The following is an 18233-nucleotide window of genomic DNA, read 5'->3' on the forward strand; positions in this document are numbered from 1 at the left end:
TTGTGGAGATTTGTTGATTTAAATTCACCTTGTATCTTGTTTAGTGCTCAGGTGATCACAGGAGTTCTGTATGTGTAAACTCTTGATGAAATTGTGGCCATTTTAATCAATGGCAAAGCCTCATGTATTTCAGGCAATGTGCCTGTGGGAGGATGGTTTTAAAATCTATTGATTTTATTTATCCTGCTATAACTAAGTATTGATGAATGAAGGTGTGAAACTGAGTTGGGGAGGATGGTCTGCTAGCTTCACCCTGGACATGAAAGATCCGAAAGAAACTTTCAGTAGAGGTTGAACACAATGGAGACATTGTGCAGGATAACTTTTAGGAAGATTTATTGGTGGAAGTAAAGACTACAAGGGGAAAGGGAAAGGGGAACATGAGTAAAACTTCCCTTATTAGAAAGTTAAGAGCAAAAGGAGGAAGAGACATGATAACAATGCCCATAACTGTAGTCACAGAGAGGTCTGAGACTCTATTAAGGCTCTTGACAGTACTGACCCCAGAACTGGCTACAACTTCTCATGTAAGTAAAGCTAAGTCAATGTGAGGGTTATTTCAGTAAACCTAACAGGGCCAGCTGATGCCTGGGAATTTGTGGTCTTGAGTACCCCCTCTTTTTGAGCTGCTATCTAGCACCACCTCTTCAATGAAAACAGGTACACATGCATAGAATCATGGAATCATTAACGTTGCAAAAGACCTCTAAGATCATAGAGTGCAACAATCAACCCAACACCATCATGCCTGCTAAACCCTGTCCCAAAGTGCCATGTTTACATGGTTTTTGAACACCTCCAAGGACGGGGGATTCAACCACCTCCCTGGGCACTCTGTTCCAATGCTTGACCAGGCTCTTCCAGTATATATTTTTTTTCTAATATCCAATCCAAACCTCTCCTGGCACAGCTTGAGACCATTTCCTGTTGTCCAATTGCTAGTTACTAGGGAGAAGAGACCCAGCCATATCTGGGTCCAAGCTCCTTTTGGAATTTGTAAAGAGTGAGAGGGTCTCCCCTCCTTTTCCCCAGACTAAACCCCAGTTCCCTCAGCTGGTCCTCACCAGACTTGTTCTCTAGACCCTTCACCAGCTTTGTTCCCCACCCAATGAGGAATGTGTAGGACTCCTAGAGAGACAACCTGACCAGCGCCCTTGCAGTGAGCAGGGACACCTCCAAATAGATTAGGCTGCCCAGGGCCACATCAAGTCTGATCTTCCACATCTTCAGGGACAGAGCCTCAACCACCTCTCTGGGCAACCTGTTCTAATATTTCAATACTCTCATTGTGAAGAACTTCCTCCTGAAGTCCAACCTAAATCTACCTTGCTCCAGTTTAAAACCAGATACAGGCTTATTTTGTTAAAGCATAGCAAGCTAAGGACTCTCCCTTGCTTTCCATGGTTGGTGGGTAATTTTGTTCCTGTTCGTGCAGCCTTCTTTAGCCAAAGGGCTGGCAAATACATTGTCTGCTATTTGGGTTTGCTAAAGTGCTATCAGCAGTCACATGAAATTGCAAAAAGGAGCTATGAAGAGACAGCAGTTAGTATATATGGGAGTTGTTTATTCCAGGGTTCTGTGCCAATTGACAGAGCAGGGATTCTGCATAAGTCCCAGTGCAATCACCTGGAATCTTATGGAGCATGTGAAAAGATCAGCAGCCAATATATTTGCTTGAGGTGTGCACTTTTCCTCATGTACCTCAGGCTTGTATTGCTCTGATCTGATCTTTCTGCTTTGAAAGAGCTCCACGGAGAGCAGGAGAAATACTTGGTTACTGACTTCCTGCACGCTTTTTGTTTTCTAAAGGAGATTATTCTGGGCTGACATGGGGGTGAATCCTCGGATCGACAGCTCGTCGTTAGAAGGCATCCATCGCCGGGTTATAGCCAGCACTGGCCTGCTGCAGCCCAGCGGAATAGCTCTGGACTACTTGGCCAACAAGGTGTACTGGTGTGATGCTAAGCAGTCGGTGGTTGAGAGCGCAAATCTGGATGGCTCTGGTCGTCGAATTCTTGCACAGAATGATGTAGGTGAGGCCTTGGGGTTGATAACTACCTACTGCTGCTTGTCAGTGTGCGTATGGCTGTGCTGTATACCCTGTGCAAGCCTGTGCTGAGGTTAATGGCATCGCTCGCTGTTACCCAGTCGACTTCTGTTTATTCACCGTAGCAAAAGGACACTCTGCTAACGCTCCCTGCTTTTACTAACCAGACATTTATCATTGTACAGAGAACTTCTCTGGCTTCACAGAACAATGAAGAGAAGGGAAAAGTTTAAAATGTGGCTTCTTTTTCCCATGCATGGCTGCTTAGTGTAATTCAGGTTTTGCTATATTTATTACACCACTGATTCTCTTCCAGTTTATATCACTATAACTCACTATAACTCATAAGCTGGAAGAGAATTAATGTTGACCATTAGGGTCCTTGAGCAGCAAACCTGCATCTGCACAGTGTTGACACTAGGATGATTCTAAATATGTAGTAGATCCTGAATGGAAAAATTATTTATGCAATATGCTGGTAGTTGTCATGGCTGAGATTTCTTTGTTTGACATGTAAATGTGTTGCTCTGGAGCAGAAGAACAGAAGTATCAGCAATGAGGATCTGATGTTCTACCACACATAAAGGGAACCACATGTTTGAGGATCTTTTATGTGGAAAATTAGTGTCTGGAGAGGACAATTGCCAATCTCTCTGAGCATCACTTTGTAGATATGCATACAAAACATGGGCAGAATGAGGACTCTTGGCTCAATACCACGTCTGCCATGGGTAAAGACCTCATGGTTACTCTGTTGAACAGCTGCTGCCCTAGTCTGTGCTTTGAGAAGGCTTGTGTTCATCTCCTAAGCCAGATGCTCTCCCACTTGTTTGATACTGAGCAGAGTGAGGTTTTGAGGGAGAAGTGCTTTCCAGTTCATCAAAAGCCCTGAGCAGAGTGACTTCCCAGCATTCCTGTCTTTTCCCCTGCTGCGTATATTCTGCTGTATGATTCACCTTGTGACTGGTCTACAAAGGAGGATCTTGAAGCCTGTTGAAAGTTTTCAGGCAGTGTTTTGTGTGTCAAAAACAGAGGAGAGTTATAGGTGCTGGAGAAACACAGGGCACAGGAAAGGAAGTAGGCTTGGAGCAGTAATATGGCTGGTTGGAAGTAGGAGAAAAAGAACATCAGCACCTTATGGAAAGAAGTGAAAGAAGTGAAGCACAGAGCTGTAGGGGTACAAATTTAAAGAGGCAGAGAAACTTGGTATCCTGATGTTTTCCTAATGCTGTTAGTGAGATCAGAATTCGGTTTCTGTTCTTGGACAGCTGTACACTGAAGCATGGAAAGGTGGCATCGCCTGTTGGGTGTTCTGCAGAACATCAATTTTTGTTACAGCAGCTCCCTCTAGTGCTCCTGTACTGAGAATTCCTTCACTACAGGTGCATGCAAAATAGAGAATATTATTTCTACTCTTCTGCTAACCCTGCTATCAAATGTAAGTAAAACACTCTATAACCACCTGCCCAGGGCAGCAAACAACATGACCTTTCCTTTTAGTTATGCAACGGATTGGATTTGCACTGTTGTGGAAAACCTTCATGTGATTATTAATTTTTCATTTCCTTCTATCTTCTTTGATGATGCCACACTTCTATTTTTAATCCTGACTGTGTTTATGAGCTCCTCTCCACCTTGTTATGTGAAGACTGTGAAAGGAGCTGTGTACTTCAGCATCACAGTACATTAAAGGTTGGAAGGAACCTCAAGAGATCGAGTCCAAACCCCCTGTCAAAGCAGGATCACTTAAGGTGGTCTGCACGGGAATGCATCCAGATGGGTTTTGAAAGTCTCCAGAGAAGGAGACTCCACAACCTCTCTGGACAGGCTCTGTACTGGGCCACTTACTGGCAGAGGAGGGAGGTGCTCCACTTCTGAAAGGCTAGTCACAGTGCCAGCACCTCAAGAAAATATGATATTTAGGTAGAAGCAACTGGTGCACTTGGTCTGGTTGGAGGCCACCAGCAGTTCTGAGACTTTACTGAGCCAAGCAAGAGTCATAGCCTCCTCTTCTAGGCATATAAGCAACGTGTGTCCATGGTCCACTATTCATAGACGCTTATCCCTCCACGTGAGAAAAGAAAGTGGAGAAGTGGCTATAACTATGCCACAGTGTTGGAAGATGACCTGTATGCAGATACTGCTTTTCTTTACATGGTTGCTTGTGCCTGCTCTATAGATATAGAAATGAGAAATCTAATTTCTTTGTAGGCCACCCTTTTGATGTAGCGGTGTTTGAGGATCACCTTTGGTTTTCTGACTGGGCTAGGCCATCACTGATGAGGGTGGACAAGAAGACCGGCCAAAACAGGGTACGTCTCCGAGGCAGCATGCTGAGACCCTCATCAGTGGTTGTAGTTCATCCTTTGGCGAAACCAGGTATACTGCAAAAATCAAGCAGGCATTGCCTTCCAGCCTCCTCTTGTTCACTGATACCAGTAGAATAGATGTCCTTGGGGAGAGGATGATCTCCACAAAAACAAGCTCTTCAAAATGCCTTGCATAGTCAGACTGGCATTCACTGAAAGCATCGCCTGGCCACGTGTCTCGGGAATGCTAACAGATTCTGCACATTTATAATCATGCCCCAAAATAGAGGCTGATCAATTGCCATGAGGCTTTGACAGTCTTCTAATTCCTATTTACCTTGGATTATTAACACCCTTCACACACAGAAACAATGACAAATGACATAGTGAAATATTTTCGTAAGGTTTATTAGCTTTGGATCAAATAATTTGATTTTCAGTTGGCAACAATCTCCCTGTAAGCAGAAAAAAAGTAATTCAGTAGACAAGGAGTGAGGGAAAGTAACCAGAGGTTCCCTATGCCTTTGCAATGTTCTTTTAGGGAATGCTGGAATTGAAAATATTAAAAGAGAAATAATAAATGTTTTTTGTTTATTTTTTTTTCAAGTGATACATTTATTAGAGGGTGTGTAAATCTGCTTTCCTGCCAGAGGATAGGTGATATCATATGTTATTATTTGCATCTAAATTTACTTAACAATATAAAAGAAGGTGGTTCTAGTTTTTGTCAGTCCTTATTCTTTTTGTTTTTCAACTATTTCAACTCTGCACAGCTAAAAGGAGATGTTGACTGAAGAAGCAGCTTGTTAAGTTGCCTGTTTTTCTGCATTAGGGGCAAATCCTTGCCTTTATGAGAATGGAGGCTGTGATCAGATCTGTGAAAACCATTTTGGAGTTGCCCATTGCATGTGCTATCCAGGATTTGGGAAAAGTGAAGATGGGAAAACCTGTCGTGCTCTGAATGCTTCTAGCACATCAGCAGGTACTGTCCTCTAGTTCCAAAACCCCCTTTTCCAAATCCCTGAGGATTCTGACAGATCACACTGGAAAATATTCACCTTGTTCTACATAAATTTATGATTGATGATGTGAAGAATGTGAACACTGGGATGTTATCCTAGGATTATGGTGCTGTAATTCTGATTACTGTAACTTTTCCCTTAAGATTAAGAGAGATATGTGCAGTGCTAACAAGTATTGTGAGCAATAAGTTGTATTCCTTGTCTTCTGTATATGAGAAAACCCACCAGTAAGTGGTTTTAGGAATAATTTGAGGCCAGAAACAGGGTAGATCGGGGAGATCACTGAGCCACAGAATGGTAGGTAGTGGAAGGGATTTCTAAAGATTGTTTAGGTCAAGCCTCCTGCCAGAGCAGAATCACCCAGAATAAATCACACAGGCACACGTCCAAGTTGGTTTGGAATGCCTCCAGAGATGGAGACTGCACAACCTCTCTGGGCAGCCTGTTCCAACGCTTTGCCATCCTCAAAGTGAAGAATTTTTTCTTTATGTGGAACCTCCTGTGTTCTCATTTGTGCCCACTGACCCTTGTCCTGTCACTGGACACCACTGAGAAGAGTGTCTCCATTCTCTTGACATTCACCCTTTAAATACTGATAATCATTAATGAGATTCCCCTCAGTCTCTTTCAGGCTAAACAGCCCCAGGTCTCTCAGCCTTTGCTCGTAAGAGAGATCTTCTGTTCCTTTCATTATGCTCATAGCCCTCTGCTGGACTGTCTCCAGTAGCTCTGGAGAGCCCAGATCTGTATGCAATACTCCAAATGAGGCCTCACAGGGAAGAGTAGAGGGAGAGGAGAACCTCCCTTGTTCTGCTGGCTACACTCTTTTTAATGCAACCCAGGATGCCACTGGCTTTCTTGGCTACGAGGGCACATTGCTGCCTCATGGTCAGCCTCTTGCCCATCAGCACTCTCAGGCCCTTTCCTCAGGATACTGATGTTTATTTTAAAAGGAAACCACCAAGATTATTGGAAATTGGACAAGTAATAGAAAATCAGGAAGTGAGTTCAGTAGATTTAAAGAGCCTGCGTCACTTTTTCTCTTACCTTCTTCAGAAAACGTTGCTGTGCACAAGGAGGTGGTGCCGATGCCAACACCAGAAGCTTTGCTCCCGAATGCACAAAGCAGTGGGATGTTCAAGGGTACAGACAGTGGGGAAAAGCAGAAAATGCTGATGGCTGAGATCATGGTGTCAGGTAGAGTCTGATGATGCCTTCCTTTGCTGCAGGGCTTTGAACAGGTTTGTGGAACAGACAGAAATCAGAGCCCTTAAAGGAAGAAAAGGCTCAGCGTTAAGACTAGTGGCATTCATGCTCCTAATCCACCTTCAAGAAGTTGGGTCTTTGTAATTAGGCCAGGGTTTTTGTTTGTCTCCCTGGATTTTTGCTATCCCAACAAATCTTGATGATATTATTCAAGTTTAGAGAACAAACATCTCTGAAACATTTGTAAAAGTCTCTCATATTTTATAAGTATATTAAATACCTCTGAACAAAACTGCAGTCCAACCACTGAATTTTGCCTATGTTAGGTGACACTTCATCGTTTAGTTGTACAACAGGCTTTGCATACAATATTCAGAAGTTCTGATCCTAAATGACATTTCATTTCCAGCTAGACAAAGACAACAGCCCTAATCATAGAATAGAATCATTTTGGCTGGAAAAGACCTCTAAGATCAATGAGTCCAACCATCTACCTAACACCATCATGGCCATGAAATCATGTCCAGAAGTGCCACATCTACACATTCTTTGAACACCTCCAGGGGTGGTGACTCTACCACCTCCCTGGGCAGTCTGTTCCAATGCCTGAGCAATCTTTAGGTAAATAAACTTTTCCTCATGTCTAGTCTAAACCTCCCTTAGCATACCTTGAGGCCATTTCCCCTTGTTCTGTCACTTGATACTAGAGAAGTGAGATGAACACTCAGCTCACTGCAACCTTCAGGTTGCATTGGCTTGTCATTAACCCTGGAAAGCTATGTTTCAAACTTTGTCTGGATGTTCTGTTTTTTCTTGTTGTTTTGGGGCTTTGGTGGTTGGGATCTTTTCTTAATACCAAGAGCCTCCTTTGATCTATGCAAATGCATCTATTGGTACTTTTGCTTTTGTTTGTGCTGCAGATCAAGATGACTGTACTACACTAGAATGTGATGTCAATGCACAGTGTGTGTTGCTGGAAGATGGAGCTGTGTGCCAGTGTTTGAAAGGATTTACCAGGAAGGGGAAATCATGCTATGGTAAAAAAAGACATTAATACAACTTTCTGGAAAACTGTAGACTGAAGGAGAGGATGAAAAAAACCCTATCTTTTCTCACACTGATACCTCTGCTGCGTGAGCCATCACAGAAAGGTCAATGGTATTGCTTGTTTTGAAAGGGATGGTGAGCAGAGAGTGAGATGAAATGGCTAATTACCACATGCCTTCTTTTCCCCTGAGTCATGAGTGTTAATCCTATTAATATTAACAGGCAACAATGGGGATAGTAGGAATAAAAGCATAATGCATTTATTTATAAAAATTGCCTGATTATAAAAACTCAGCCCATGGACATAATAGCTGATGTATTATTTAGAGGTATGTATTCATGATTCTCTTACAAATTAGTATTCTTGTTATATGTTTGTATAAAAGTGCTTCTTTTTCCTTCCAGCACTAGACAGAGATTCTAACAACAGGATGACACATTGCTCAGAGTGGTTTTTATGTTTTTGGACTTGCATGTAACATAAATGCATGCTCTTTATTCACTCCTAAAGGCTAAGTCTGGAAGGCATTAGAAACAGCATGATTTACCATTTGGGATCAAAGCATGAAGACTCACAGGAGTCTGTGTTGCTATAGAAAGGCGAAAAAAAAAAACCCAAAACCCACAGTGGTGAAATGGGTGTAATTTTATTTTTCACTGCAATATCCCTTTTTTGTTTGTTTGTGGGTTTTTTTGTTTGTTTTGAGCTTATGCATTCTTTCTCAAAGCAAAATTTCTCTCTGAGTAGGGCTTAAGAATATAAAGGCTAGTTTTGAGTAGAATCATTCCCTCCAAAGGGAATTTTTTTTTTTGAAGCAAGTGGTATTTGTGGAACTTCTAGGTCTCCAGTTGAAAGCAGCTGGTTGACTGTCTTAGGCTCTTATAGAATCATTGAACTGTTGAAGCTGGAAGATACCTTTGAGATCATCAAGTCTAACCACTCACCTAGAACTTGCAATCCCATGACTACTGATAAACCATTACCACTAAACCATGTTCCTAAGCGCCACATCCACTCATCTTTTAAATACCTCTAGGGATGGTGACTCCACCTACCTTTTGTAGACCTCCCCCATCAGATTTCATACCAAAAAAAGACCACAAAACCCTTCTCCTCTTCCTGTTTGCTTCCAATGCACAAATGACAAGTGGGAGCATAGTTGAGGGAAACCCGTGATATCCCCAATTCTTTTTCTGGATTTACCTGCTGGTTTCAGGACCCATGTGTCTCCTCTCCTTGTTCTGTCTCCCAGATGTTGATGAGTGTGCTGTCAGTATGGACCACTGCAACCGTAGCGTGTCAAGCTGCATCAACACGGAAGGAGGCTACGTCTGTAAATGCCTGGAGGGCTTCACTGGAGATGGAGTCCATTGCTATGGTACAGGCATGTCTGAGGGCTATGCTGTCTCTGGGAGGCTGAGGCTGGATGAATGAGCAAGAGCCGTGTCTTATGGTTTGGGCTATCCTTGTATCAAGCTGTGAAACTGTCAAATGAGCTGTTTGGGTTCTCCATGAAAAATCTAGTAGGGGCATGGCTCCTAACTTTGGCTCCTCCAAACAGTCAACACCTACAATTTCTTTTTGATTCTTTTGTTACTATGTGAAGTCTGGCAGCCTTAGCAACTGATCAATATGCAAAGCCTGTAGTTGTCAGTGGATACCCTCCTCTCAGTGTTTGCACTCTTTTTAGTAGCTATAGCAGGAGAGAGAGGAAGGCTGAAGGGGAGGAGGGAAGTGGGGGTGAAGCAGTAGAGCTTTATTGGAAATCGTTTCCATGAATATAAACGAAAGCAGATATTGAGTGTGTCATAATACTCATCAAATAATTCCAGGCCTGTTTAATAGGCATGAGGTTCAAGGTGTTGACACTGACAACTCGAGTACATTTAGAGTCTTGTTAATAATCAGAGCCACTGATTTTCTCATCCAGCTCTAATACATTTCTTTAGTTTATTCCCTACATTTCTTAATTTTTAAAATCCATTCTAGCAGTAAATATGAAGGATCAGGAAGTTTTCCTGCCTTCCAGTATTTGAGTAGCACACAGCATGTTCAGAACTTTGTAAGAATCTTGACTTCTCTTTTGTCCTTTTTCCTTCATAGCCTAATTCAAAGTCTGCTAAATTTGACACAATTTGTACATAGCCTTTGCTGGACTTTGATTCTTTAACATAGATAAGGATGTCTGAAACATGAAGAACAATGCAGTGTTGTTATGATACAGAATCACAGAAATCACAGAAACATTTAGGTTGGAAAAGACCCTCAGGATCACCAAGTCCAACCAATAACCCTGCTCTACAAGGTTCACCCCTAAACCATATCCCCAAGCACCACATCCAAATGACCTTTAAACATCCACGATTGACAATTCAATGTCCTCCCTGGGCAGCCCATTCCAAATAGAACTGAAAAGAATTTGGGGTTTGATGACTTGAAATCTACTATAAAACCCAGAAACTGACAAGCAAGTGAGTTTGTACTTCAGTTTAAAATGCCTGCATGCAGGCACACTCTCCAGAAATGTGCCAGTGTATTCAGAGATGCTACAAGATGAGTTCATCTCCTATTGTTGACATCACATTTCTTCGAATATTTTGCAACAGTTTTCTTCCTGTATTTTTGCTTTAAAAAGTGCTCTGAATCCTCCATACTTTTCTGGACTAGATCCTGTTAATTTTACTCTAGGAAAAAATTCCAGTGGCTTAAGCAATAATTTCACACACATTGAGATGGTAGATTTGTGATTTTCTTTCCCCAGAGTAGGTCTGTCACATATATTCTGCTGACTGTTCATAAAATGAATCAGAGGGTCTCAGTTTCTGGCATGTGAACCCTTTTTAGAGTTCTCACCTTTGAGGGGAGTGCTTGGGCACTTAGCATCATTCAGATGCCAGCCTGAGGGGTAAGTACCAACCTGGCAGGAGCTGCCACCAGGGGTTGCCACCAGCAGAGTTTGGGTGAGAGGTGTATATGAACCTTAACTCTTGTTGCAATCAGGTAGCCTTTTTGTAGTAATTCAAAGACTCACTTCATTTTAAGTGTTTGCACAAGATGGATAAACCTGTAGGTTTCTAGACCCCTTCTGCCTAAACCTTTTGTTTAGGCTGGACCAGTTGGGTGGTACAGTGGTGGCCAACTCTCCTTTCCCAAAATCTTCTGCTGCTTTAACATAGAATGCCAGCTGACAGCATTCCAGCACTCATCCAGGGTGCATGTTGTGACTAGCTACGCCAGGAGAATGTCTCTTTCAACTCTGCTGTACTCATTATGGTTCATGGGGAAGCCTTTTATTTCTTCTCCTATGGAGAGCTTCTGCAGCAGTAGAGCATGCTGTGAGGGGCTGGGGAGGCTGTGACTACTTGGTGTAGAAAGTATCCTGGTTGCTTTTCCATTATGATTTCCATGAGGCACATTGACAGAGGGAGAGTCAGTGGTGTTCTTCCCCACTGCCAGGAATCTGCACTGCTGCAGCTGCTGCTCTTGTAATGGAAGATCTGAAGCCTTTCATTTTTCTGACTGCAGACTCTTTGGGTGACAGGTATTGATGAGTGCAAGATGGGATCTCACACCTGTGGAAAGAACATAACCTGCACAAACACAGGAGGAAATGTTACTTGCTTGTGTGCTGATGGTGCTTCTGGAACTGGCATTGGCTGCAGTGAGTAGATGGAGTGAGCAACTGAAATGAAGCAGCCCTTAACTAAGAACTGGGTCCTTGGATAAACTGTTATATCTGGAAATTAAGGAAACCCTGTATAATGACATACTGGGCAGCTTGTGGATTCATTTATCATCACTTTAGGAGGTTGTGCTGAGGTGGACTAAGGAGATCAGATTGGAGTTTAATTTGGAAATACCTACATGAAGGTTCAATGCTAATTGTCACTGGCAAATCTTTCTAATGGCCTTCACAGTCTATGACAGAAGTAAAAGCTCCTTGGAGGTAGCATTTTTGGATGTGATTTTAGTCTGTGTCATTTTTCAAACTTCCAAGCTGCACCAGGGGAGGTTTAGACTGGATACTAGGAAATATTTCTTCACTGAAAGGGTTCTCAGACACTGGAATGGTCTGCCCAGGGCAGTGGTGGAGTCACAGTCCCTGGAAGTGTTTAAGCAGCATGTGGTCCTGGTGCTTAGGGACATGGTTTAGTGTTGACCCTTCAGTGCTGGGAGGAGGATTGGACTGGGTGATCTTTGAGATCTTTTCCAACCAGATGTATTCTGTCATTCTTTCCCTCTGCAGAAGGCTGACACAAGAATTGCACGTAAGTCCCAATTAACTCTTCAGAACAAGCTAGTCTTTCACAGCCAGCAGCTAATTTTTCAAAAAGGCTCTGAAACTCTTTAGAAAATCTGATTGCCAAGTTAATGAAGGGAGCTGCTAAAAATTCAGTGCTATTGACTATCTGGCCATCATTTCAGTATCTCAATGTGACAGCAGCAATCTCTGAAAATGTGGAGCTGAGCGACTCATTGTCTTGGTGTCTGCCCTCTTCATCAGAGTGAATTTTCATAGAATCATAGAATTTGGGTTTGGATTGGAAGAGGCCTTAAAGACCACCTAATTCTTGCCTCCCTGCCATGGGCAGGAGCACCTTCTGCTAGACCAGCTTGCTCAAGGCCCTGTCCAATCTAGTCTTGAACACTACCACAGAGGGGGCATCCACAGCTTCCCTGGGCAATCTGTTCCAGTGTCTCACTTCCCTCACTCTCAAGAATTTCTTCCTAATATCCAGTCTAAATCTGCCCTCTTCCAGCTTAAATCCTTCCCCTCTTTTTCCTATCACTGCAAGCCCTTGTAAAAAGTCCTTCCTCAGCTTTTTTTTCTCCTACTCTAGATCAAATGATTGCCTGGTGGTGGAAGGACACTGTATAATTGTCACAGGTCTGTTTCTGCAGGAAAGAAGAAGGAAATTATGCCTTTTTAAAAGCAGAACACCTATGAAGATCCTCCTCCCTCCCCTTTCAGTTACTTAAGCTTTCAGTAGTTTCAGGTGTCACTCAGGAAATGATAATTGCAAGTGATGCATGACTTGGAAGAAAAGCCTTCTAGGTCCCTCAGCTATAAGTTTGATCCTATGTCTTCATGGGTGTTAACCACATAGTGGTTTAGCTCTTTGCCTAATAAGCTCTTAGAGCAAGATGAAATTTTCTTTGCAGAGCACAGTCACATCTGTGGTTCACTAAAATCACTCCTTCCTTTCCATTCAGGCTCTTTGCTGTGGCAGTTCTCCTGCAAATGAAATTTTAAAAAACAAGTGTCATTGAAGGTCACCTTGCAATAAAACTGGTGTGAGTCATAACACTCATCCCATGAATGTGTGAGAGCAATTAGGTGTGCTTCTGCTAAGCTGTACAGCTGGAAAGTCTTTGGTTCTGACCTATAGATTTGCTGTAGATGTTTGCTCCTCACCTATAGATTTGCTGTAGCATTAAAGCAGGCAAGAAAGCGTTACATTTGTGTGAGGGTATGTCTGTACTGTAGGTCATGCTGTGCAGAGATCATAGTCACAAAATCATTAAGGTTGGAAAAGACCTCTATGATCATCAAGTCCAACCAACAACCCAGCAGCACCAAGCTCACTAAACCATGTCCCTAAGTGTCATGTCTATAGGTTTTTTGAACACCTCCAGGGATGGTGACTCCACCACCTCCCTGGACTGTTCCAATGCCTGACCACTCTTCCTGTAAATAAATCTTTCTAATATCCAATCTAAACCTCCCCTTGTGCAACTTGAGGCCATTTCTTCTTCTTATCACTAGCTACTTGGAAGAAGAGACCAACATCCACCTCACGACAAAACTTTAAAACTGGTTAATTTGAATATCTGTGCAGGTGACCATGAGTGTGATTCAGAGCAGACTGCAGAACCCTGTGAAGAACTGGGTCAACACAGTTCCCTGCTTCCCCAGGGACATACCTGATAACATTCCTAACAGGGCTGTTTTCCTGTACCTGAGCTAGCTTGAAACAAGAAAAAATATTATCTACAGCCACACACAGATGGAATCAACTAGGACAAGAGGAAATGGCCTCATGTTGCACCAGGGGAGGTTTAGATTGGCTATTAGGAAAAATGTCTTCCCTAAAAGAGTGGTCAGGCATTGGAACAGCCTCCCAGGGAGCTGGTGGAGTCACTGTCCCTGGAGTTGTTAAAAAAATGTGTAGACATGGCACTTCAGGGCATGTTTTAGTGGGCATAGTGCTGCTGGATTGATGGTCTGAGAGGCCTTTTCCTACATTACCGATTCTATGATTCTGTAACTGGATGGCAGCAGAGCAGCAATAATCAGCATAGTGACAAGCTGCATGTGAAAACTTCTCAGTCTGAGATCCAAGTGCTTGAGATAGAGTCGCCCTTCACTTGTACATCTGACTGGTGCTTTGTGATGGTGGGTATTTACCACACACTAAACCTGCACAAGTTGCAGAAGTCATCTAAGTGTAGTTAAACAGGCAGGCAGTGCAGATTATTTTAAGACCTTTACTCACACACCTAAACAGGCAGAATGCAGCCAACCTCCCTGGGTCATTCACTGCAAATCTAGAATCAAGCATATTTATTATTTTGATCTTGAGTTCTGATATACAAGGTAAGGAAATGGGTAAAAGACAAGACATTGGTTGAAATTAGAGGTTTTAACTACTTTCCTACCTTGAAGTTTTGACACTCTTTCATAAGATCATGTTGCCAGTGCTGCCAGAAGTTTGAGGTATCCTTTTCAAATCCTGTGTTTCAGAATCTACTGTCCCCCCCACTGCTGTCAACAAGGAATATTCCACACACCCCATGCAAGTTGATGTTGTAGGATGCCCTCCTTCGTACGAGTCCTACTGTCTCCACGGTGGAGTGTGCAATTATGTTTCTGATCTCCAAGACTATGCCTGCAAGTGAGTAGAGGGATATGTATTGTCTGTGCTGATGAATTGTACCCTTAGGGCTCAGCTGAGTGCCGGCAGTGAAGTGTTTGCCCATAAATTATCTGTTCATCACTCATGATAGCAGTTATCATTACTCTGTTCTTTCCTGTAAGTGATCACTCTAAGCGCTCACTCCAAGTGCTCACTCCAGCCACCTAACTGATCGTAGGATGGGATTTGCTGCCGAAGCACTCAGATCTTTGCTTTAGGCATGTAAGATAACTTGTTAAATGCATTGGTGCTCATGGCTTTAAAAAGAGGTGCTGGTTGTCTCTCCTGTGTATATTGTGCTGGTTTGTACTGCTGGTCTTGCTGTTCATGTGCAGGATGGGGTGGAAGAGGACACCTATGTCTTGTCTTCTCTGATTGAGTCCAGGGATAAGTCTGGTATCAGCATCTTCCCTTACAGTTTGAAGAATCCTGGTCCCTCCAGAAAGGGTAGAACATGATGATCCTCTTAAAAATAGGGAGAGTAGAAATGAGACCTCAAAAACAAGGCCTTCTTCCTCCTGATTATATTTTTGTGAAGGCTAATTCCTGGTTCCCTAAATGCAGTTACTGATAAAACCAAAGAGAATCTCGTATCTCCAGAAGCAGAGCTTGGCCCTGGGCAGTGTGATAGCCTAGTCCCTTGGGGTAATAATTTCTTCAAAACTGTTAGTGCTGGGGTTTCGTTGTGTGACTTGATTATATTTGAATCTGTGTTATATCCTTCTTGCAAATCAAGCATTAAAATGTTTATTGTGGGACAAATCCAATGCCTGCCTTCTTCCCTGGGATCTCTTCTGGGAGGACTTGTTCAGAGGATGAGTGCTGTTCTGTAGTAGGCAAATCTCCCTCTGTGTCTCAGTAACTTGAGTGGCCCTGGTATATGGCCTGACTCACCCTGGAGTGAGGAGAGCAAACTTTCTGCTGAAGGGTTTCTCTGACTCACCGTTCTTCCAGACCTTCCTTGTACTGCACTGAAGGAACCTATGCATGCAACCATTCCTGCAAGCACTGCCAAGTCCTAGAATTTCTTAGTTTCAAATATGAGGCATCTCCCCTGCCTACAGATCTCTGTACCTGCAGGAATATGAAAAGTACTTATTTGATGTACACACATGGAAAAAAGTGGATAATTTGTGCCATGAATTTAGAATCGTGGTGCATATGTTTCCCTCTGGCTGAAAAGTGTCCAGAGAAAGGGCCATAAGAACAAAGCCCTGCCATAGGAGGAAAGGATTAGAGAACTGGGTTTGTTCAGCCTTGAGAAGAGAAGGGTTAGAGGAGACCTTGTTACCATGTACCATAAAGGGTGGCTACCAAGAGGATGGAGACTCCCTCTTTACAAGGAGTCATACGGACTAGCCAAGGGGTGATGAGGACAAGTTACTGCTGGGGAGATTCCAGAAGAAAATATTTCCCCATGAGAACAGTTAGACATTGGAATCATCTTCCAAAGGAAGTAGTGGATTTGCCTACACTGGTCTCAGATTCTCAAGGTCTTAAGACTCAGCTTGGCGGGTGCTGGGCCAGCTCCTTTCAACTACGCTATCAACTAGAAAGGTTGGACCAGGTGATCCTCGATGTCCCTTCCAACCTGGCATTCTGTGCATTTCATAAGTCCAGGAATGCCCTTTGTCAAAGCCATTACAGGAGCTGGACTCATAGTCAGATCTGGTATTTGTAATGAATTAGTAGTGTCAATTTAGAGGCACTGAAAACTATCATTTCATACCTCACTGAGTTTCTTCTATTGAAACTGAAGGGTCTACAAGTGGAGAGCTTTCAAACTGGATCGCATCTGTTTTCTTTTGTTACTTGTTAGTGTGTAACAAGAATCCAAATGTAAGTATTCTTCAGTTCTGGAGGTGGAAGCTGTTTAATAAATTGCTGCATAAGCACAGCTTAATTATGTACTTGGGGGCCAGGATTTGTGAGTTCTCCCCTTGCTGGAGTCTCACACTGCTGAATTTTTCACTAGATGGCAGCCTTCATTCGTGTAGCCTGTAATATGTTAAACCTCCAAACCAAGTAGTGGAAAAATGTTATCCACCAAAAATATCTTGCAAAAATCACACACCAGATAGGATTTGTATTCAAATTACTAAAAATTCTTACAGTAGACAGTAGATCTCCTAGCTTGTCTGGATTTTCTTGTGATCTTACATCTAAAAATGAGCATTTTTTTGCCTTCCAACATACATACCTTTCTAATTTGTGACAGCATCAAGAGTGCTTGTGCCTGAGTCAAGGAATGCTGATACAATGTTTTCAGGACACTAATTAAAATCTGCTTCAGGTCAAGTCCTGCTTTTTTCACTCATTTGACTTGAGTAAAATTAGACCAATAAGAATTGTGAGAGGGATTTGAGTGTACATTGCTGAGAGATTGTTATGAATTGAATAAAGATTTGTTTCTTTTACTTTCATTATTCCCTTTTTTTTGATCTCTCACCTTGGACAGGAAAACCAGACTGAGATAGTTTTTGACCTATTTATTTCTCACTTTCTAGTAATTTTTATTTGAGGATTTCATGCACTGTAAAGATATTTCTGTGTTGGGTTTGACAGTGTTCCAAACAAATAAATAAACAAAATCTACCTACAGAAGAATTACAATATAAAGATATTTCTAAAACTACCTACAGAAAAAGCTGGTATTAAAACTAAAATATAAAGATTTTTTTTTACAACTACCTACAGAAAAAGTTTGCATTAAAATTAAAATATAAAGATGTTTCTAGAACTACCTACAGAAGAAGCTTGTATTAAAATGAAAAGATGAAAATATCTCTAACTCACCCAAGTTGTTTTTTCCTTTGAACACTTTCATTCGTCTTTTATTTTTAAATAAGAATTCAAATGAAAATTTGATTCTCTTAACCAAATGGTCCTGAAAATACAAGTCCTCTATTTCAAACAAAAGGAGGCTTCCTGCTAGAAGCAGTTAAGTGGAGAAACACTACTGATACAGAAAGATTCAAGAGAAAATTATTTTTTCTGTTTTTAACCAAGGGAATCTGGAAATTATAGCCTCTCTGTATAATTAAATAGGTGATTTAATAGGTTTACAAAAAACAAACAAACAAACAAACAAACAAAAAAACCAACCAAACACCCAACCCTTTTGATACTGGATTCTACAGATTTTGACAGCTCTTCCTTTAAAGTCATTTTGTCTTCACCACTATGAAATTCAGCCAGATATTTCCATAGAGGTTGCCAATGGTAAATCAATAGGCAAGGTGAGTGAAGTGATGATGTGGGGCCTTTTCTGTGCTGCCTGTTGCAAGGTGTGCTCGCTTCCTTTTGGCAGCTGTGTGACCGGCTACGTCGGGGAGCGGTGCCAGTTCAGCGATCTGGAGTGGTGGGAGCAGCAACACGCCGAGCGGGTGAAGATGAGGAACATCACCATCACAGTCTGTGTAGCAGTGCTGGTTCTCCTGCTGCTGCTGGCGTTCCTGGCTGCCTACTGCCACAGGTAGTGCTTCCAAATGTGTGCTGTGAATGTGTGGCACAGGGCTTGAGCTGTTGTGCCTTTTACAGAGGGCTTGTGGAGAACACCGTGAGCTGTTCCTCAGCTGGTGAAAACTGCCATATCATCCTTGTTCCTCCTTTGCTTTTCAGTAACTGGATCTATGAATAATTCAGAAATTTCTGTGAGTACTCTGTGAGTACCTGCAGTACTCA

General features: G+C 42.4%; 1 protein-coding gene across 1 annotated transcript in view; it reads left to right on the forward strand.

The window, feature by feature from the left end:
- Window positions 1-18233, forward strand: part of EGF (epidermal growth factor) — a 65238-nt gene that overhangs the window by 36743 nt on the left and 10262 nt on the right. Inside the window, exons 14-22 of the mRNA XM_054383097.1 lie at window positions 1810-2033; window positions 4259-4426; window positions 5189-5338; window positions 6435-6575; window positions 7505-7621; window positions 8885-9010; window positions 11174-11293; window positions 14378-14528; window positions 17860-18024. Of these exons, the coding sequence (XP_054239072.1) occupies window positions 1810-2033; window positions 4259-4426; window positions 5189-5338; window positions 6435-6575; window positions 7505-7621; window positions 8885-9010; window positions 11174-11293; window positions 14378-14528; window positions 17860-18024 (1362 nt within the window). The remainder of the gene's footprint in view (window positions 1-1809; window positions 2034-4258; window positions 4427-5188; window positions 5339-6434; window positions 6576-7504; window positions 7622-8884; window positions 9011-11173; window positions 11294-14377; window positions 14529-17859; window positions 18025-18233) is intronic.

This window comes from Indicator indicator, chromosome 8 (assembly GCF_027791375.1).
Source record: "Indicator indicator isolate 239-I01 chromosome 8, UM_Iind_1.1, whole genome shotgun sequence".
Lineage (NCBI taxonomy): Eukaryota > Metazoa > Chordata > Aves > Piciformes > Indicatoridae > Indicator > Indicator indicator.